At 40.8% G+C, this 22787-nt stretch overlaps 1 protein-coding gene across 5 annotated transcripts in view; it reads right to left on the bottom strand.

Moving 5' to 3' along the window:
• LOC126295208 (histone acetyltransferase KAT2A) overlaps nt 1–22787 on the bottom strand; it is a 298502-nt gene that overhangs the window by 121050 nt on the left and 154665 nt on the right. For all 5 annotated transcript variants that reach the window (XM_049987541.1, XM_049987542.1, XM_049987543.1 and 2 more), the window contains one exon: nt 10828–11020. In XM_049987541.1, coding sequence (XP_049843498.1) covers nt 10828–11020 — 193 coding nt within the window. The remainder of the gene's footprint in view (nt 1–10827; nt 11021–22787) is intronic.

Raw genomic sequence — 22787 nt, 5'->3', positions numbered from 1 at the left:
TGGGGTCTGGAGTGAAGCTGATGTTCTAACTCATCCCAGAGCTGTTGCAAATCCAGACAGGCCAGTCCATTGCTGACAGATCATCACCTTACAGTTGCTGCTTTGTGGTACCGATACAAACAATAATTACCTCCGAACTGTTCCTCTACTGTACACAGTACATGATGCTGTGAACTGTGTTTGGGTCCTTCCACATGTAGTGTTTTCTTAGGCTTAGTTAGGAAACCAAACCACAGATGAAAAACACTCCCGTAACATGCCACCACTTTCTCTGTACTTCACTGTTCGCAAAACCCAACCCTTTCTTTGATGTAGTGCGAGTCATCTCTCTATATTATTCATTTCCTCTCCCCCCACTGTCCAGTGGTGTTATTCATTACACCAGCTCATACATCGCTTAGGACGGTATTGCACTATCATATTTCTTTGTCAAAGTCGATATGTCAAATATTTATGTCAAAGAAATTTGATGGTGTAATAGGGAACTTTCTCAAACCTTGCCTGTTGTCAAATAAATATGATCAAATCTAGGGCCTCGCTGTAGATTTGGTCATAAAAGTCACTCATCTTCTGTTCACTGCAATGTGAAATGTTACCACTAGGAGCGCTAACATCGCTGCAGCTTTCTGTCAACGGTAGTGTGTTTGTCAACATGGCTGCAAAGTTTAATTTTTATGTGCTGCCAACTACAAAATTAATAGAAATGTATGTAGCTGATGACGCACTTTACATCATGAGGCACCCTGAGTAGAAAAATAGATTAAGAAGACCTGAGAGCAACAAAAAAATTGCAGAGGTCATTAGATGTGAGATACTGACCGGGTGCACGGCTGATGACATAAATAAGAAAATTAATGGCTGTTTATTCTGAGCTCTCCAGTCTTCTAAATCCATTTTTTACTCAGGATGCCTCACATTGTAAATCGCCTCATCACTATGTAGTTGTGGGACACAAAATGTAATTATTACTTTGATCTACAATAAAAATACTTCTTAATGCATTTAAAGTGTATTGAACATTTATTTACTTTCAGATATTAGTCCTTTAGAGCTTCATAAATTGCTTCACACGTTTCAGGTATTATTTTAGTAAATGTGCACTGTGGCATTCGAGTGCTGTACTGTAAGCTAAAGTAACTCTCTCCTGTAGTAAGGAATAGGAGTGTTACAGTGAGCCTGTCTACTGCAGATAGCTGTTCTTAGGTGAGTACTGTGCTTTGCGATATGACGAGACACTTCACTGAGCAAATATTGAAATGTATGCTCATCCATTCTTAAGTAATTTACGTACGACTTGACATCCTCCACTAGAAGCTCACATAACAAATTTTGTTGAATGCTTTTATCGTCTCTTCGTAAAACCCTTCACCCAGGTATGTTTCTTTTTTTCCCCCTGCTTGTCTTCCAAACATGCACAACGTGCAATTGTGGTACATGCAACTGCTCTGCATAATAGCAAGTTGTTGTTGTTGTCAGCCACCTTGAACTTTGACTGAAAAATATGATGACAGTGTAATAGCCCTTTTTAGCGCTACATCAAAAATCTTTGTCAAACAAATTTGGCAAATATTTGATCATATCTTTGATCAAATCTTTGTCAAAGGAATATGATAGTGTAATACCGGCCTTAGTACTGACTACATAAATTTAGTGCTCATGAGAAGATGCTTGATCATTGTATCCCATTCTTTTTAATTTCCTGCACACAGTCAGTGGGCTAGTTGGAATGCTAATAGCACTTTGGACCTCACAAGCGATTCCTTCCACTGATTTCACTTGATTTTTTAGAACCCCATTCAGCAATACTCGACTGTCCGTGTCTGTCAATATGTGAGATCTTCTAGGTCTCGGTTTAGCTGCTGTTGTCCCTCGCTTTCCCACTTCATAATCACATCTCCGTCAGTTGACTTGCACATCCTTACAGGAGCTAAAATGTCCCTCACAGATTTGCTACTCAGCTGACATCAGTGCTCAAAGTTACTGAGTACTCCTGACTGACCTATTATGAGGCTACTGACTCTCTACTGACAACACAATACTCCTTGTGTCCTTTTACACTGTTGGGTCTGCAACTTGTGACACCTAGAGGCCAATTCTGCATCACATATTTATACAATAAACGGCAGCATAAACTATCGCAGGTTTGTTTGGTACACCAAAGAGTGTCATGAAGATGCCGAGAAACCTGACCAGGCAGACACCTGAAGACAGATTCAAGCAATGCTGTGATAGCACACTTAAAAATTTTCTAGTATTAGCCTTAAGTGATAAATCTACCAATATAGTAAATTTGCCTGCATATTTCTTCCAAGACGAGATTATATCAATTGCAGGCACATGGAAGCATTTAAAAAAGAATCCTTCCTTTGATCCGTATCTGAGTGGAGCAGTAAGAATGGGACAATGGAAGCACCCACTGCCAGGCACTTCACATTAGTTTGCAGTGTATACATGGAGATGTAAAAAACACACTGAAAATATTCATGAGGAAACACTGAAATTTTGCTCGTAGACTTCAGGTTAGGCCTGTATACTAACTGCAGTGTCATGAGATCAATGCATAAAAACCTAATCTGTTAACCATTTCGCTACTGTGGGTATGTATACATGTGCTACTACAACATTCCCCAGGTGTTGAGGACATGTAAATTCACTCCGGCTATCTTCCACATCTCAGTGAATGAAAAAGTTTTGACTATTTACCACACAACATACGTGTCTCATTGTGTGCTATAATTTGCAGAAGGCCTTGCTTTGATATCTTGAATTTCTTATGAGATATGACAATTGTTACAACCACAGGATTCGCAATGTGCAAGGATGCGAATGGGCATGTTGTGCACGACCGTCCTTACGATATAAAGCCCAATAATTCGTGAATGAAATGAAATAACCTTCTGCTCTCAATTATAAATAAAATTTTGATATTTTATCTACATTTCATTCACTGCAATGTACAAACTAAAATCAACCACACGCAAAGTTTACGCAGCGCACTTTTACCTCTATGAACTCTTCAAAATTTTGTGCATCGTTTCACGTAATTTGATGCAGCTCAGTAAGTATACGAATAACAAAAAGAGATTCACTTCTTCATCGAGTGAAGATCTCTGACTGTAAGATGAGCAAAAATCAAATTTTCCAGCTAATAGTTTTTGAAAAATCAGATAAGTATCTGATATCGGCTGAAATCCCATCTCTCAGACCAGGCACCAGCCTTGGCGAGCAGTACAGCCATTATGAAAGCCGCCTCAGCATGGGATGTAGAGAGCTCACCTGTAGCAGCAAAAGGATCAAGCATCTGGGAATTATTATTATTATTATTATTATTATTATTATTTTGTGTGTCTTGTTTTATCAAAACAGTTTAGTGTTTACTTTTATAACACTGACTCTATATGTATTCACGTCACAAAAATTTGTTATAAAATTGTGTGAAAAAGATATTTTTTAATTACATCATGCATGCTGCATAACACGTTTTAGTGCATGCCACATAACATATGTTAGTTTATTACTACCAGATGGTGACAGCAAATGTTTTTCACTATCTAATTTCTGCTGTATGAAGCACAGCAGAACACGTGCTTTAGTTAATGACAAAAAAGTCAAAAGAGTACTGTGCAACACAATGGTGTAAACATTATTTTATAAAACCAAAAATACTTTATTTTTCATGCAAAATCAAATAAACTTTTACTGTTTTATTTTTAGATCTGAATTTGGCAGATGTCGAATCGCAAAACACAAAAAAATAATGAATGTGATAGTCAGGAAATACTTGTTTTATGAAATATTAGACTCGGAAACATTTACCGATGATTAAAATGTCATATGTCATAAAAATATTATCACTATGGCTGCACCTAACTTGATAAACACATAAGAGTAAGACACACAAAATGCCATCAGTATATATTCAACATAACACACAATGATTTCATCGGGTGTGGCATAGTGCAAACCAATAAATCCGCTTATTGAAAATGCAGGGATGTTTTTCTCCTGATTTTTAAAATAATTTTTTAAGTCTAAGGTTCCATTTGTTATGCAGCAACATAGGACCTAAAGTGCACAAAATTATGTGTCCAGCAAGACCATTTTACGAAACAACATCCTGATATGTGCTGCCAATAAATCAATTTCGCGTCATCATACACTTAGGTTACAAAAGTCACGGCATAAAGACTAGTATCATGTCGTACATCATTCTGTCCAGCGAACTACAGCAACTCGATGTGGCAAGGACTCGAAAAGTTGTTGGAAGCCCCTTGCAGAAATAATGAGCCACAGCCAACCATGAGTCATGAAAGTGTTTCTGGTGCAGGAATTTGTGTGAACTGATCTCTCAGTATGTCCCACAAATGTTTGGGGGATTCAAGTCGAGCGAGCTGCGTGGCCAAATCATTCACTCGAATTGTCTAGAATGTTCCTCAAACACATAGAGAACAATTTCGGCTTGCATTGTCATCCATAAAATTGGACCATTGTTTGGGAATTGGACCATTGTTTGGGGACGTGGATCCCAGGAATGGCTGTGAATGTCTCCAAGTAACCGAATATATGCATTTGTAGTCAATGATCGGTTCAGTTGGACATAAAGAGCCACAGTCCAATCAATCTGAACACAAAATTTAAGGAGAAACAAACACGAGTTTTTGTGCCGGTTTGTGGCCACAGACTTGGGTGCAGTACTATACCACAGAGACAAAACAACAGCCAAAGCAGTAGAAACATGCTAATTGTCCGCCACCAAAGAAAGCAAAGACAATTCCTTCAGCAGGAGAGGTCATGGCATCAGTGTTCTGGGATGCGAAGGGGATTCTGTCTGTAGATTATCTCCCCAGTGGGCATACAATTACTGGAGAATACTATGCTAACCTCCTGGACAATTTGCAACAAAAGATATGTGAAAGAAGGCCAGGTTTAGCAAGGATGAAAGTCATATTCCATCAAGGCAATGCACGCCCGCACACGTGCTGGCGCCATGGCAAAATTACACGAACTAAGGTGTGGATTGTTGCCACAGGTGCCTTATTCACCTGATATGACACCGTTAGACTTCAGTCTCTTCCTAAAATTTAAAATTTTTCTTGGTGAAAAAAGATTCACTTCAAACAAAGAATTGATATCCGGAGTTGACAACTATTTTGCAGGCCTGGAGGAAACTCTATTTCGAGATGGGATCGAGGCACTGGAACGTCGTTGGACCAAGTGCATTAATCTACTAGGAGACTACATTGCAAAATAAAAAAAAGTTTCAGTGATGGAAATACTTTTTTTCCATTGGGATCAAGGCACTGGAACATTGTTGGACCAAGTGAATTACCTTCCAAGGAGACTACATTGAAAAATAAAAATAAGTTTCAGTGATGGAAGTAATTTTTTTTTCTATTCTGTTCCGAGAACTTTACAAACCACCCTCGTACAATGGTTGCAAAACTTATGACACAGGGTGTCACTACCAAGCGACACAGCTCGATGAAACTCGGTCTGCACATAGAATGAACTACTACAGTACAATGCAGACGGTAACAGAAAGAAATACACAATGAGATGAACAGAAATGACGATTTTTTTCAAAGACGATCACTAGAGTGAAGCCATTGTGATTCGTGACATGCTGAAAGGGGGCACACGGTTCTTAACAGGGTGCGTGATCACCACAGATGGCAATACGTGCTCTGCAATGGACTCCCGTGTTGGTCACAAGCTTGGTAAGGAGTTCTTGTGGTAGGCATTGCATTCCTCCACTAGCAGAACTGACATCAGCCGAGTGGTCGTTGGCGCAAGTGGATGTGCCGCAGTACGACTCCCCAAAGCATCACACATCTGCCCGATGCGATTTAAGTTGGGGGAATGTGCAGGCCAGTCCGTTTGCTGAATATCCTCTCGTTCCAAGGGTTCCTCCACGTGCACTGTCCATTGCGGTCGTGCACTACCGTCGATAAAAATTAAATCAGGGCCGAACGCACCCTTGAAAAGACGCCCGTGCGGAAGGCGAGCTGTGTCACAACAATCTCGACTGGTGAGTGTACCAGTTCAAAGATCTGAAGGTCTGTAGGGCCACACAACATTATGCCTTCCCAGACAACACCTGGACCACAAAAACGACCATGGGTGGCTATGTTCACAGGTGTATTTTGTGCTCCCACCTTTTCCCATAAAAGGGTACATCCAGAATCACTACTCAGACTAAATCTGCTCACATCCACGAAGAGAATGTGAACCCAGTACTCACTGGTCCAGTCCCTATGCTCTCAGCAGCATCACAGATAATGGAAGCTTCCTGGCAGATTAAAACTGTGTGCCAGACTGAGACTCGAAATTGCGACCTTTGCCTTTCGTGGGCAAGTGCTCTACCGACTGAGTGACTCAAGCACAACTCACGACCCGTCCTCACAGCTTTACTTCTGCCAGTATCTCATCTCCTACCTCCCAAACTTTACAGAAACTCTCCTGCGAACCTTGCAGAACTAGCACTCCTGAAAGAATGGATACTGTGGAGACATGGCTTAGCCACAGCCTGGGGGATGTTTCCATAATGGGATTTTCACTCTGCAGCAGAGTGTGGGGTGATATGAAACTTCCTGGCAGATTAAAACTGTGTGCTGGACCGAGACTCAAACACGGGACCTATGCCTTTCGCAGGCAAGTGCTCTACCAGCTGAGCTACCCAAGCACGACTCACGACCCACCATCACAGCTTCACTTCTGGCAGTACCTCGCCTCCTACCTTCCAAACTCTACAGAAGCTCTCCTGCATACCTTGCAGAACTAGCACTCCTGGAAGAAAGGATATTGTGGAGGCATGGCTCAGCCACAGCCTGGGGGATGTTTCCAGAATGAGATTTTCACCACTCTGCAGCAGTGCGTGCACTGATATGAAACTTCTTGACAGATTAAAACTGTGTGCCGGACCGAAACTCGAACTCGGCACCTTTGCCTTTTGCGGGCATGTGCTCTACAAAATGAGCTACCCAAAGACAACTCTCAATCCATCCTCAGTACCTGAAGTTTGAAAGATAGGAGGCTAGGTACTGGCAGAACTGAAGCTGTGAGGGAGGGTCGTGAGTCATGCTCGGGTAGCTCAGTTGGTGGAGCACATGCCAGTGAAAAGCAAAGGTCCTGAGTTCAAGTCTCGATCCGGCACATAGTTTTAATCTGTCAGGAAGTTTCATATTAGCACACACTCTGCTGCAGAGTGAAAATCTCATTCTGGATCACAAACGATGTCATCGATGAGGGTGTGTTGAGGGAACACAACATACTGGTTGTCGGACAAAGGAACCACCTCGACGCACTCCACTACAGAGCACGAGACTGCGTGCCTTGCAGTCCTGTTAAATATAGTTGCAATTGCACCGTTGTTAGACATGGATCACTTCTTGCCTGTTGCATCATGTAGCAGTCATCTGCTGCTGTATTTGTTCGTGATCGACCACCTCCGCTCCTTTCGGGCAGCCATGACTGTGGTTAGGGACACATGCCGCGCACGAGGAACAGTGCTGTGAGTGGTGCAAAACTCCTCAGCTACACTCGTCACACTTCGTCCTCCTCCCATTTAGCGTGAGTCTACCCAACGTGAAGTCATCAAAGTGTTGTTTCTGGGACATGTTGCAATGAACATCACCACCACAGTGTGCCATAACTGCTTGCTGATTGACACACAATCTTCTGCCATTCCTTCAACTACCTCACATTTGCCACTACAGTCATACAGCCTTTACGCCGTGTGATGTCCAACTTTCTGTACCGGACTGAGAGACCTCTGGCAACATGTTCCCAAACTTCCACTCAGTTCCAATGACTAGTTAATGTGTTACGTTACTTTATCCATTTTGTCCTTAAGTTTTACACAGCATTGTATAATGAAACACACACAAATAAATATCTCTTTCTGATCACTACCTAACTAACAATGTACAGAATGATAGGAGCACAATTGCATTTTTTCAACAAATGTAATGGAAGTACTTCCTGAAGGGGATTGTGGAGCAGCAAAATGGAATTAAGTAATTCTAGACAGCAACTGCAAATGACAAAAATCTTGTTGATAGGAAAATTCAACGGAGAGAAGTGTTAATAATTCAAGGAGAGAGAATGGCTGGTAAATACTTACCTCCATGAGGAAACATTTCCTATTTCAGAGCACAAAACTCTAGACCTAGCTTTAGGATCTTATATGTCCATTGTGGTAGGCATTTTTTGGCATAGGATCTGATCTGCCCCCTGAAGAAGAAACATACAACAAATGGTTCTGAGTACACCCCACTCATCCATATTGAACCAGTGGCAAGTGGCTGTGAGTCGAATAGTTTGGTTGAATGTTGAAACTTCCTAGCAGATTAAATCTGCATGCCAGACCAGGATTCAAAATATGGGGCATTAGGCAGTTGCTCTACTGCCCAAGCTACCAGAGCATGGCTCACGCCCTGTCCTCACTCCTTTACTTCCGCCAGTACCTAGTCTCCTACCTTCCAAACTTCACAGAGGCTCTCGTGTGAAACTTGCAAGACTTGCTCTCCTGAAAGAAAGGATATTGTGGGACATGGCTTAGCCACAGTCTGGGGGATGTTTCCAGAATGCACTCTGGAGTGAAGTGTGTGCTGATATTAAACTTCCTGGAAGATTAAAAAATGGAAATGCCCTTGGTCTGAGTCTGGTGCGCAATTTTAATCTGTCAGCAAATTTCATATCAGTGCACACTCCACTGCAGAGTGAATAATTCATTCCAGATGGCTGCCAGTGAGCACGTTTCTACTGTCATCTTCCTGCGAGTTTGTGGTTTCGCATGGCTCACATGAAATATTGGTGAAAAAGTTTTATTTTTTCTTTGGGATATCACTGCAGTAATACACCAAATGTTGAAGCAAGCTTTTGAAGGCAGTACTTTCGGTTGCATATGTGATTACATCTGCTACACGTAAATGAAAAATGGGTCAATGTTGATTACTGTCGATGACCAATCTGGCCGGCTGTGAGCTGGCATTTGAACAGGAAATGTTCAGAAACTTAGAGATACGATTCTGCAGGGTCATAAACAGACCATCTGAGAGCTGTGCAACAGCTTGGAACAAGTTACAGTAGATCTATAAACACGGAGTTCTTTAAAGATTTAAACTCCTGTGTCTGAAACAGCTTCACATGTCAATTTATTTACAAATCAGTTAATGGGTTAAAAATTTGACATTATGCACGTAAGTGAGAAAAATTTTATAAAATGTTTGAAATTATGCTTAAAGTTTGTTGGAAATCACTAAATGTTCTCATTATGAAACAATGGGTGAATATAGTGTGGATAATTGTACTCCATTTTAAACAGCTTCTATTTGTATCACATCATATGCCCTGAACTATATGTCGGACAATTATATAATTTTGTAGGTACATCAATGGTATATGTGGATACTGTCTGCAAAATATGCTGTAAATATAGTTATTAGTAAAGAAATAATAAATTAAAAGGCAACACATTTCATGGACAGTATCTGCATAGACCACTGTACAACACACAGTTCAAGAGATATGATCTCATAAACATTGAGATGCATGAAAAACTATCCTTTGTTTGAAATTGAGTGCACATTACCCAGACTATATTCACCCAGTGTTTCATAATGAGAGCACTTACCAACTTCCAACCTTTAAGCATAATTTCAAGCCACTTCCAATAGACTTCAAGCTTAATTTCACACAGTTCCTGCACTTTTTCTCGCTAACACACTTAAAGATTTAATGCATTATTAACTCATGCGTAAAGTAATTATATGTTTGAAGCTGTTTTACCCATTTGAAGCTGTTTTACCAGTTTGAAGCTGTTTTATACATGGGAGTTGAACTCTTTACAAAATCAGGGTTTCACTGGTTTGCTCCTAATAAGAGAACTTTGAAGGTGATGGTGGGGAACAAGATATTGGTAAGGCACAGCAATTTTAAAGTATTTTCTGAACTATTGGGTATAACCCTGTATATTCTACTTTTAGCTGTTTGTATTAGCAGTACGAAGGATTTTAGTTCCTGGAGGTAAGGATGGCCAGTGTGGTGTCACAAGGCTTAGGCCTTTCCCACCCCTCATTAAACTGACCAAGACTTATACGAATAATTGTAAGAACAGTTATTATTATTATGTTCTTTAAGTTTGTTTTTGGGTTTTCAGAAATACTGTGGGAAGAAAGTTTATTTATGTTGCAGATAACATGGAAGACGTTGCCCAACGACCACCACAAAAGTTCGACGTAGCGGCAAGTGGGCAGGGAATAAAACGAATGCTGCAAACTACTGCGAGCCACGGAAGAGCCTGGGCCGCGAGGGCGTCGAGCTTCCTAGGTCGTTGTTGGACAACGTCAAAGGAAGAGATATTCTGCTTTCTCTTTGTAAACAGATCGATCGAGTCTTGAAAGGTTGACGTAAAACGTATAGGCGGGTGACACATTAGGTGGGACCCGATGCCTGTAATACTTCCACAGTTATTAAAAAGTTGTTAAACGGCAAAACTAATAGTTCAACATTTATATAGATAAAAAGTAGTAAAGATATAGGAAAGGAAGAATTACAGCGACAGAACGAAAAGTGATACATCGCACAGCTACGAAGAAGGATGCAGCAGCGGGCGTTACGTGGTGAAAACAAATCAACTGATAAAATAGTAAGTCTGTAATTAAGCATAAAGCCACGTAACACTGCACCAGTCTTGTGTCTCCTCGCAATCTTTAAAAATCTTATTTCACATGTCACAAAAAAGCAGTAGATCGCAACATACAAGCAAACATTTGTGCCACGTGTGTGCGACATGGCCCACCACTCTACACACCACACACTACTCACGTCGGGGCCTGCAGAGTGCCCGGGGTGGTCGATCTGGGCGATGATGTCGGCCACCGTCTCCTCCGGCAGGTCTCCTCCCGCCTCCTGCCCCATCGCGGCCGCCAGCGCCGACGCCGCAGTTTTGCGCCGCTTACCCCCGCCGCTCGCACTCGGAGTCCCTGAGGCTTCGTCCTGGGCCACACGCTTCTCAGTGCTGTCGGAACACGGAATGGAGTTTAGCCCGTTTGCTTTTGCTGATGGGTCATCTGCAACTGCTGTATTAATGTTCGTGATGAAATCATATGCTACAGTTGTATAAAAAGTATTATTGACTGAATTCCTTGCACTACTGGTTTCAGGGACTCAGTCCCAACTTCAGGTGAACCTGTGAGTTAAAATCTATACATATAAAATGTGTGAATATGTGTGTGTGTGTGTGTGTGTGTGTGTGTGTGTGTGTGTGTGTGTGTGTGTGTGTGTGTGTGTGATTTCCGCATCTCCTCCTCAACCACTGAACCAATGCCAACCAAACTTGACGCACATATGAGGGTTATCTATAAATTAAGGTCTATGATGCTTTTTGGCACAGAAACATCATTTTATTGCAAAATAAATTACATATTCTGAAAGCTTGGACTTTTAGCTATTTTTCAACGTAGTCTCCATCATAATCAATGCACTTTTGGAGACACTCCAGAAGCTTTTTCATACCCGTATCGTACCACTTTCCTGGTGACTTGTGCAGGAAGGAATGGGCAGCTGCCTTCAGCTCTTCATCACTTGAGAATTTAATCCCCCCTAAGTTAAATTTCGAGTTAGGAAACAAACTGAGAGTCAAATCAGGACTGTATGGAGTATGATCAATGATTTCCCACCTGAATTTGGTGATGAGATCTGTGGTGGTGCTGGCAACATGAAGGCAGGTGTTGTTATGGTGCAAACAAATTCCCTTTGTCAGCTGACCCCAACTCCTGTTCTGTATAGCCCGGCATAGCTGTGTTAGTGTCTCACATTACCTTGACACGTCAACTGTTTTACCTCTTTCCAGGTACTCAGCCAGCAGAACGCCTTTTCTATCCCAAAATACCGAAGCCATCACCTTCCCCGCTGACAGCATTCCCTTGAACTTTTTGACATTTGGAGAACCGGAATGCCGCCATTGTTTTGACTGTTTTTTAGCCCCTGGTGTTTGCCTCTGACAAACTTTAAGCATAATTTCAAACCTTTTCTAAACTTTTCTTGATAACACACTTAATGTTAAATATTTAAGGGAGGGAGGGAGAGAGAGGGAGGGAGGGAGGGATAGAGAGGGAGGGAGGGAGGGAGGGAGGGAGGGAGGGAGGGAGGGAGGGTGGGAGGGTGGGAGGGAGGGAGGGAGGGAGGGAGAGGGAGGGATTGGGGACGAGGGGGGAGGCAATTGTAACATAACATGGTTGATTCTTTCCATTTGTTGTTTCTATTCCCACAAATAACCAGATTTTTTTCCCCAACCTTTTTTTTTTTTCGATAGGTTTACTACTGACATGTAACACTACACAAAAATCTCAAGATCTTATTTAGACAATTCCATTTGAATTTATTGTTCAGGTTATCATTTTGGTTGTTCTGTTTACAATTGTGTTATCAGTTTTAATTAGGAACTCATAATGTCAAAATATAATTATCTGATGTCAGTATTACACTTCGCAACATGCAGAATCCCATGAGTTAACCAGTATATCTGAGAAAGATAACTAACATCAAATGAGAGCTAAGCATTCTGAAGTATCGAAATGATCTAAAACTGATTATTTTCCAAAATAATTAAACTTGAAAGTTCTGAGTCATTAACAATTTTCACTCAAGATTTTGCTCTAACCACTGTCAGATTATCATTCTTAACTACTTACTTTTGGAACTTTTATTTTTCTGTAGAAAATGACATACAATATACTTAATTAACTCACTAATTAATAATTTCATATAATTTACCATAAGCTGCAATAGAACACTCATGCACTATGCGATCAAAAGTATTCAGACATCCCCAAAAACATACGTTTCTCATATTAGGTGCATTGTGCTGCCACCTACTGCCAGGTACTCCATATCAGTGACCTCAGTAGTCATTAGACATCGTGAGAGAGCAGAATGGGGCGGTCCGTGGAACTCACGGACTTCGAACGTGGACAGGTGACTGGGTGTCACTCGTGTCATATGTCTGTATGCAAGATTTCCATACTCCTAAACATCCCTCGGTCCACTGTTTCCGATGTGATAGTGAAGTGGAAATGTGAAGGGACACACAGAGCACAAAAGCACAAAGGCCAACCTCATCTGTTGACTGACAGAGACCGCTGACAGTTGAAGAGGATTGTAATGTGTAATAGGCAGACATCTATCTAGACCATCACACAGGAATTCCAAACTGCATCAGGATCCACTGCAGGTACTGTGACAGTTAGGTGGGAGATGAGCAAAGTTGGATTTCATGGTCGAGCAGCTGCTCATAAGCCACACATCACACCGGAAAATGCCTCACTTAGTGTAAGGAGCATAGACACTGGATAACTGAATAATACAAAAACATTGTATGGAGTGACGAGTTATGGTATACAATGTGGTGATACGATGGCAGGGTGTGGGTAGGGCAAATGACTGGTGAATGTAATCAGCCAGTGTGTGTAGTGCCAACAGATAAATTCGGAGGCGGTGGTGTTATGGTGTGGACCTCTTTTTCATGGAGGGGGCTATCACAGGACAATCCTACATTGATGTAGATGCTTCCCACTGTTGAAGAGCAATTCGGGGATGGTGATTGTAGTTTTCAACATGATCGAGCACCTGTTCATAATCCACGGCCTGTGGCGGAGTGGTTACACAACAATAACATCCCTATAATGGACTGGCCTGCACAGAGTCCTGACCTGAATCCTATAGAATACCTTTAGTATGTTTTGGAATACTGACTTCGTGCCAGGCCTCACCGACTGACATTGGTACCTCTCCTCAGCGCAGCACTCCGTGTAGAATGGGCTGCCATTCTCCAAGAAACCTTCCAGCACCTGATTGAATGTATGCGTGTGAGAGTGGAAGCTGTCATCAAGGCTAAGGGTGGGCCAACACCATACTGAATTCCAGCATTGCCAATGGAGGGTGCTACAAACTTGTGAGTCATTTTCAGCCAGGTGTCCGGATACTTTTGATCTCATAGTGTATGTGTAAACAAGGGGATCCACGTCACACACAAATAATAGTGTCCAGATATTTTTCTAAATTTCTAACCATCAACATTTTTATAAGCCAAAGTCACATTAGCTCTTGTAGTTCATCCGGGCTAGCCAATTCTCAAAGCATAATGTAGTTTATGAAGGAAAAGCTTATCCTATGAAAAAAAGTACCACAACAGATGTATCTTGAAGAGGCAAGGCTTCTAATAGAAGAGGCCATACCTGTGCAGTTTGAAACAACTGCATTTCCACGAACCTCTCCCTCTGAAATCAGTAAAATAATAAACTCACTGAAAAGTAAAAGCTCTTACAGAATTGATGTCATTTCCAGCAAGATACTTAAAGCTTGTTCCCCACAGATACGTAGGATTCTCAGCAACGTATGTAATAGCTCTCTGGAGCAGGGTGTTTTCCCCGATAGACTGAAATATGCCATTGTAAAACCATTGCATAAAAAGGGGGATATGTCGGATGTCAACAACTATCACCCAATCTCTCTTCTGACAGCTCTATCAAAAAATTTTGAGAAAGTAATGTATTCAAGAGTAGCTTCCCATATATGTAAAAATAAAGTACTAACAAAATGTCAGTTTGGTTTTCAGAAAGGCTTTTCAACAGAAAATGCTATATACGCTTTCACTGATCAAATATTAAATGCTCTGAATAACCAGACATCACCCATTGGTATTTTTTGTGATCTCTCAAAGGCCTTTGACTGTGTAAATCATGGAATTCTTTTAGATAAGCTAAATCATTATGGTTTGAGGGGGGCAGTGCACAAATGGTTTAATTCATACTTAACTGGAAGAATGCAGAAAGTTGAAATGAGTGGTTCATGTAATGTTAAAACAACAGCTGATTCCTCAAACTGGGGGGCTATGAAGCACGGGGTCCCACAGGGTTCGGTCTTAGGTCCTTTACTGTTCTTGATATACATTCATGACTTACCATTCCATATTGATGAAGATGCAAAGTTAGTTCTTTTTGCTGATGATACAAGTATAGTAATAACATCCAAAAACCAAGAACAAAGTGATGTAATTGTAAATGATGTTTTTCACAAAATTATTAAGTGGTTCTCAGCAAACGGACTCTCTTTAAATTTTGATAAAACACAGTATATACAGTTCCGTACAGTAAATGGAACAACTCCAGTAATAAAGATAGACTTTGAACAGAAGTCTGTAGCTAAGGTAGAATTTTCAAAATTTTTAGGTGTGTCCATTGATGAGAGGTTAAACTGGAAGCAACATATTGATGGTCTGCTGAAACATCTGAGTTCGGCTACGTATGCTATTAGGGTTATTGCAAATTTTGGTGATAAGAATCTCAGTAAATTAGCTTACTATGCCTACTTTCATTCACTGCCTTCGTAATGCATCATGTTCTGGGGTAATTCATCGTTGAGTAGAAAAGTATTCATTGCTCAAAAACGTGTAACCAGAATAATTGCCGGAGCCCACCCATGGTCATCCTGTAGACATCTATTTAAGGATCTAGGGATCCTCACAGTATATATATATATATATATTCACTTATGAAATTTGTTGTTAATAATCCAGCCCAGTTCAAAAGTAATAGCAGTGTGCTTAGCTATAACACCAGGAGAAAGGATGATCTTCACTATGCAGGGTTAAAACTGACGTTGTCACAGAAAGGGGTAAATTATGCTGCCACAAAAGTCTTTGGTCACCTACCAAACAGCATCAAAAGCCTGACAGAGAGTCAACCAACATTTCAAAATAAATTAAAAGAATTTCTAGATGACAACTCCTTCTACTCATTGGCTGAATGTTTAGATATAAATTAAGGGAGGGAAAAAAAACTAACTTAAGCATTAGTATCATGCAATATTTAGTGTAATGTAATATCTTGTACAGACATCTTTCATTAACTTGACACGTACCACATCATTACGAAGTGTCGTATTCATGATCTATGGAACAAGTATTAATCTAATCTAATCTCTAATCTAATCTGTCTTTATTCTACCACACGACTAGTTTGACAGGACATTACCACGATCCTTGGGCCAAAAAAGTAGTCGATTTCTTTGGTGCGTTTACTGTGGAATCCTTGTTACTAGGACTCCACAATACAAACGCCAAGGAATTCTAATAGTTCTCTGGCAATGGTAGGGCCTGACGATGGCGGTAATGTCACGTCAAACTAGTCGTGTGATAGACTAAGGACATTCTCGAGATACATCTGTGGTGGTACTTTTCCTCACATATGTTATCAGCTGAAGTCCCTTGTCCATGCAATAGGATGGACATCCAAAAATTAACGCTTCTTCTTATGCTCATCTTCTATAATTAAGATATCACCCACAATATGTCAGTTCATGGTTAGAAAGACCACGAGTAAGCCCACATGTAAGTAATTTGGGTCCACCCTCGGGGTTTGCTCATGCCACGGTCACACATTTTGTTCGTGAAAACACAAGCACCGACACCCACAAACCACATTAGTATTAATATTTTAAAGACTATGAGTGATTTCTGTAACCAAGTTAATGATCATTTTAATTTAACTGAGTTGATTAACAAATGTTGGTGAAAGTCATTGTCATCTAAATGAGTGATTATTGAATATGACGCTCATTAAGAAGGGACTCAATTAAACTACTGCACTGTATTCTTCTTTGATAATCTATTAAGGGTACTGATTGCAAACTGTAATGTATTTGAGTACGAGTGAAGTGGGTTTAGTGTCACAACAGAACAATGAACTTCGCCACTGGACTGCGTTTGTTAGAGATTGTAGGTGCTTATTTGGTTCAGTGCGGTGATATATTTTCGTAGTTGACAAACTGGGTCACCGCTCTCAGTAACTGAACTTAGAGAAGAATAAGTGTGCGTGTTAATACAGTTTAATTATAGTGTCATGTACATTTATGAGCAAACACCAGCCTAAGCTCATTTAGACTTTCAGGTTCCAGGTGACCAACAGTGGTGCTGCCGAGAAAGGGACTATAAGAATCAGGTCAGTAATGCTACGTGGTTATGATAAAAAATTAAAAATGAACATGTGGAAGATTATATCAAGACTAAATACAGCTACCGTATTTACTCAAATCTAAGCCGGACTTTTTTTCCGGTTTTTTTTAAATCCAAAACAACCGCCTGCGGCTTAGAATCGAGTGCAAAGCAATCGGAAATTTTGAAAAATGTTGGTAGGTGCCGCCACAACTAACTTCTGCCGTCTAATATATGTAGCGCTACACAGGCATGCTCTGCAGGCACAAAAATAAATACTGACGCCAAAACCTCCGCGACAGTAAAAAATAAAAAAAAAATAAAAAAAAAGGGGGGGGGGTTGGGGTGGGGGTGGAAGACGACCTTCCTTCTCCGCCCCGAGTTTCGACCACTGCATTTTATACATTATCCAACGAAGTAAATACAAATTCCGAATTGTTCATCTTCGAATGTAGCAGCATTTCAATGTACTACGAAAATCAGACTGGCAAGACTGTTTGGGATGTTTGTCAATTTGGCCAATTCTACATTCTGAATTTTTTTGTACCTGTGAGACGAGATGGTTGCTAATAGGAACTTTTATGAATTGTGAATCACACACAGTATTCTCTTCAACATAAGAATAATACGAATATAAACTTTTTGCCATGTATTCTTTCGTGTTTGCTGCTATCTCATTTAAATCCTGTCTGCCTAATAAACTACGAAACTAGGGTGAGACAGCAGCAAATGCGGAAGAATATACATATCATGTCATGTTTATATTCGTATTATTCTTATCTCTAATAGTGATACAGTCAAAAATGAAGCACGGCAATTAACTAGATTTTTAAATCTAAGATGACTCTAATTTCTGTGCAGAATGTAATGTACTAAAGAGGCGTCTGCAAAGATTTTCAAACCGAGAAAATTTTTCGCTAAGCTCTTGTTCAGAACATCTTCTATCATAAGCAGTTTATTATTTGGTTCTTGTTGATCATTATCAAAGAAAGCAGCAGTGTAAGTAACAACAAATAGCAGTCTCTTGCCATTGTTTTGCTAACGAGATGATGCCTCTCTTTTTTTTTATTGTAAGCCGCAGTAGCGCGAACAAAAGCAAGCCATGCCGTGAGCGGGGCCAGGCCGTAAGCACTCATTATCAGAATGCGACAAACACTTCATGACACAGTACAGTAATGCATTTTCAGCTTAGAGTGACGTAAACACCTATAACAAAGAGATCGGCACTTACCAGATCAAAGCAAAATAAGCAATCAATTCAAACCAGGCGAAGCACGTGAAAAAGAAAAGGTACCCGTATAAATACGGATGGAGCGCATGGCGCATAGCGATGGCTACCTGGTAAAGCCTAAGTGCTAAGCTTACGACTCGAACCTACTGTAGCTGTATTGTCGTTCATTCGATCTAAATTGTCTCTCATATTACAATGGACCAACTTTGTTTCGATTTGGTGGTGCGGTCTAAAACTTTTCTCTCCCCTTGAATTTAGAGTCTCAAATTTCAGGTGTGGCTTATATTGTGGAAAATTTTTTTCCCTTGATTTCAAGTCTCATATTTCAGGTGCGGCTTAGATTCGAGTAAATACGGTATGTGCAGAAAATAAATAAAAATTCACATGTGCCGAGTATCATCTCTCGAGCTGTATTTCACTCTGAAAGCAAAAATCTAACATATTCAAAAACATTTTTCATGACCTCGTCTGCAGCTGATCCCTGGAAGCTGGTGCTACAAATTCATACAATGTTTAATCTCGGGGGCCCAAATTAAAAGCATAATGGTATCAACGACCACTGTGAAGTTAGAATTACTTACTTCTTCTTAATGGTTCTACATGAGCACTTTACATGCTGCTGTGTACAGACAGCAGTAGGTCAGATTTATTAATCAAACAAGTGAACTCTTTCTGTTTTGTTTTACGTGAATTAGACACCTCGGAAGGACGAATACTACCAGAAACTGTCTTACAAATTTCTATCGATATCAACGTACTGTAATGGAACTGTTCAGTGGCTTATCTTTCAATATGTACTGCATCAATCAATATACTCCATATATTTACTAAATGATGCAGACAAGTTCAAAATTAAATCTCACTTCTCGTATGTGATACAACTTTTAAGGTTTTGGGAATTGCCAACTTGTTCCCTAAAATTTTGGGGTGATGTTTTTAATGTGTTATCAGAGTGGCTGGCTCATCCTTCACAAACAGCAGGAAAGTAGTAAGTGATAAACATTTTTCCTTTGATAATTTTGTAGTGGTTGACACCGAGAGAAAATTTCATAAAGGTTTGAAATTATGTGTAAAGTTTTTGCACATTACTAAGTGCTCTCATTCCCAAATTCTGGATTAATGAAGTCTGCAAATTCCTGTGTCATAGGCTGTGCCTCTTTTTCATCCTCATCACCACCACTCTGCTATGAAGGTGGTTCTCACCCCCCACAGCATTTGTTGCCTTTCAGTAAGGAACATACAGGGTGAGTCAGCAGGAAAGGTGCATGTTTTGAAAGGTGATAGCATTACTGATTCTGAACAAAAAAAATTGATGCAATATATGCACTATTGATGGTTTCCGACATAGAACACTTTTAACGTACATTTCTATTTATTTTCTGTATTATTCATTGCCACTGTGTACAACATACCACAGTAATATAGAGGAAGTTGAGATGAACATTTTGATGCAGGATGCTTGTGGTCTATCAAGTCAGAAAACTACCTCAAACTGGCCTACAAAAAGTACCTAAGCTACAGTGCACACGCGTCGCGCGAGATTTTCAATATCCCACGCAGAATGTTAGCCCTAGACAAAAAATAAATAGGACCTTTTCTTTGTAGCAAATTTAATTTAGTTTAACTGTGTATTGAGACACATTTTCGCCGGAGTGTATGATTTCTGAGCTATTAAAGCTATCTCAGAAACCATTCGCAATATGGCATATGTCCATATAACGTTTTTTGTTCAGAATCACTAATAGTATTGTATCTCATAACATGTACCTTCCATCCTGACCCACCCTATATGTACCACATTTGGTTTAAATTGGTGCAGTGGTTTAGTGGAGATGTGGAGCGCGCACGCACACGCACACGCACACACACACGCACACGCACACGCACACACACACGCACGCACACACACTTCTATAATATGAAGTTAAGCCAAAATAATTACTTTCAATTTTAGTACAGTAAATGATACACGGTTTCCAGTCTGCCGTCTCTGTTCGTTGACAGTCTTAGACGTTGAAGAAAACTGACCTGAACAGGTCATTGAAAAAGGGGGCTTGGAAAGACATTTTGAGGCTTGATAGTATTCAGGATAATGAAAGATGGTAATGATTACACCAATGTGACAAAACCCATGGGATAGCAATATGCACATATACAGATGGCGGTAGTATCACGTACATAAGTTGTAAAAGGGCAGTGCAATGGTGGAGTTGTCATTTGTACTCAGATGATCCATGTCAAAGGTTTCTGATGTGATTATGGCCACACGACGGGAATTAAGAGACTTTGGTGTGGAATGGTAGTTAGAGCCAGACATGTGGGACATTAAACTTCAGAAATCGTTAGGGAATTCAATATTGTTAGACCCACAGTGTCAAGAGTGTGCCGAGAGTATCAAATTTCGGGCTTTACCCCTCACAAAAGGTAATGTGGTGGTCAACAGACTTCACTTAATGACTGAGAGCAGCAGCGTTTTAGTAGAGTTATCAGCACTAACAGACAAACAGCACTGCCTGAAATAACCACAGTGGGACATATGACGGACATACCCATTATGCAAGTGCAGCGAAATGTGGCATTAAAGGGCTATGGCAGTAGACGACCGACACAAGCGCCTGGGCTTCTGACCATGTCGGTTGGACCCAAGATGACTGGAAAACAGTGGCCTCACAGACTGGTCCCAATTTCAGTTTGTAAGAGCTGGTACAAGTGTGGTGCAGACCCAAGTTGCCTACGAGGCACTGCATAAGCTGACGGTGACTCCATAATGGTGTAGCCTGTGTTTACACGGAATGGACTGGGTTCTGTGGCCCAACGGAACAAATCGTTGGCTGGATATGGTTCCGCTCAGCTACTTGGTGACCATCTGCAGCCATTGACGGACTTCATGTTCCAAAACAATGATAGAATTTTTAAGGATGAAAATGCACTCTGACAGTGCAGGCCAGCCAGGTCACCCAACACGAATTCCATCCAACACTCATGGGATATAATCAAGAGGTGAATTTGTGCACAAAATTCTGCACTGGTAACACTTTTGCAGTTATGGATGGCTACAGACTCTTAAGGGGATATTAAGGGGACACTGTACGTGAATTTTTTTTGTTTTCTACTCCATAATGTACTTTGGACTTTCCTGAACATTTTGGTACATAATACATTAAAATCAGACAATTGTGAGACCTTCAAATAATATTTTGAATGTTGACATGTGACGCTCAAATTTCGTGGCTATGCGTATACTGCCACAGTTGAGCAGTCATATCTTGGGAACTACAGTCTCGTCGTCGTCGGCTGATACTAGTATCCGAGTTTTCATTTCTTTCCTGAGATTTCCTTTGTCACGGTTCAGGTGTGGAAGTGTCGTTGATGGCTTAGCAATCCAATCCTAGCGCGGAACAGGTGGCCACAGACATTACAGCTGATGGAAGGTGGAGGACGTGGCTGAGCCTGGAGGAGTTTACGTCTCCGGCGTTTGTCGTCCTCCATTCTTCGACGTTCCAGCTCAAAGTTTTGAAGAGCATTTGAGGTAACTGAGCGCCAGCGACTTCGGTCTTCTGCTATTGTGGACCAGTTACTCGGATTGATGTTCAAGTTTTTCAGATTTTTCTTGTACTGATCCTTCCAAGGGTGTATCACAAATGGATATGCTGAAGTCAGGAACGGAGGAGCCAGGAGTTGGCTGCACCATCACCTTTGGCTTTGGAATATTGATGGAGAGACCAAATCGTTCGTACGCCCTGCTGAAGGAATCAACTGACAGCTGCAACTCTGCAGGTGAATGAGCTGGAGAAGCATTGTCATCAGCGTACTGCATCTCTGTCACACGAGTGATACTGGTGAACCTTTTTGAATGGAGTCTGGACTGGTTGAATAATCCTCCATCAAGCCTGTACTTTAGTTCTATTCCTGCATTGTTTACAGTTGTCTCATAAAGCATAGCTGCCAGATACAATGCAAATAATGTTGGTGCAAGAACGCATCCTTGTTTAAGCCCACTTGTTATTGGGAATTCACCAGCCGTTTCATTCTGGCAGAGGACCTGTCCAGTCATATCATCGTGGAGAGTTTCAATCAGGTCAACAAAATGTTCAGGGCAGCCGAAGCGTTTTAAAACCATCCACATGGCTTCTCTGGTAACTGTATCAAAGGCCTTTTCTAGATCGTAGAAAACAACATATCTTGGGAACTACACAGTCTAGAAGGCTGTTAATTGCTTTGTTTTGTGCTTACAGCTACATCTCAGAAGTTGACATTACGAATAAATAAATCAGTCCTTTGTTGCTTATACTAGTTTTCGTTGATAGTAGTGTGATTATCGGTTATTTCTGTAGTAAGCTAACTTCTATTGCTTTTTATACGCAAACAAAATCACTTAAGCATAAAAGTATCTTCAAGAAACACAAAACAGATATGTGAGACCTGAAGTACTTGATAATGCCGATGGAAAGCCATGTCATGCTTTGTGTCCACCTCCACCAAACACTTGGTGTAAACATAGGCAAGCTGAATTTTCTGGCACCCTTCATGAATTTAGATATACACATTCTCTTTCTTTGGCAG

The sequence above is a fragment of the Schistocerca gregaria genome, chromosome 11, assembly GCF_023897955.1.
Source record: "Schistocerca gregaria isolate iqSchGreg1 chromosome 11, iqSchGreg1.2, whole genome shotgun sequence".
In the NCBI taxonomy this organism is placed as follows: Eukaryota; Metazoa; Arthropoda; class Insecta; order Orthoptera; family Acrididae; genus Schistocerca; species Schistocerca gregaria.
Note: the sequence above shows the minus strand (reverse complement) of the source record. Positions and strands in the feature narration are given on the sequence as shown.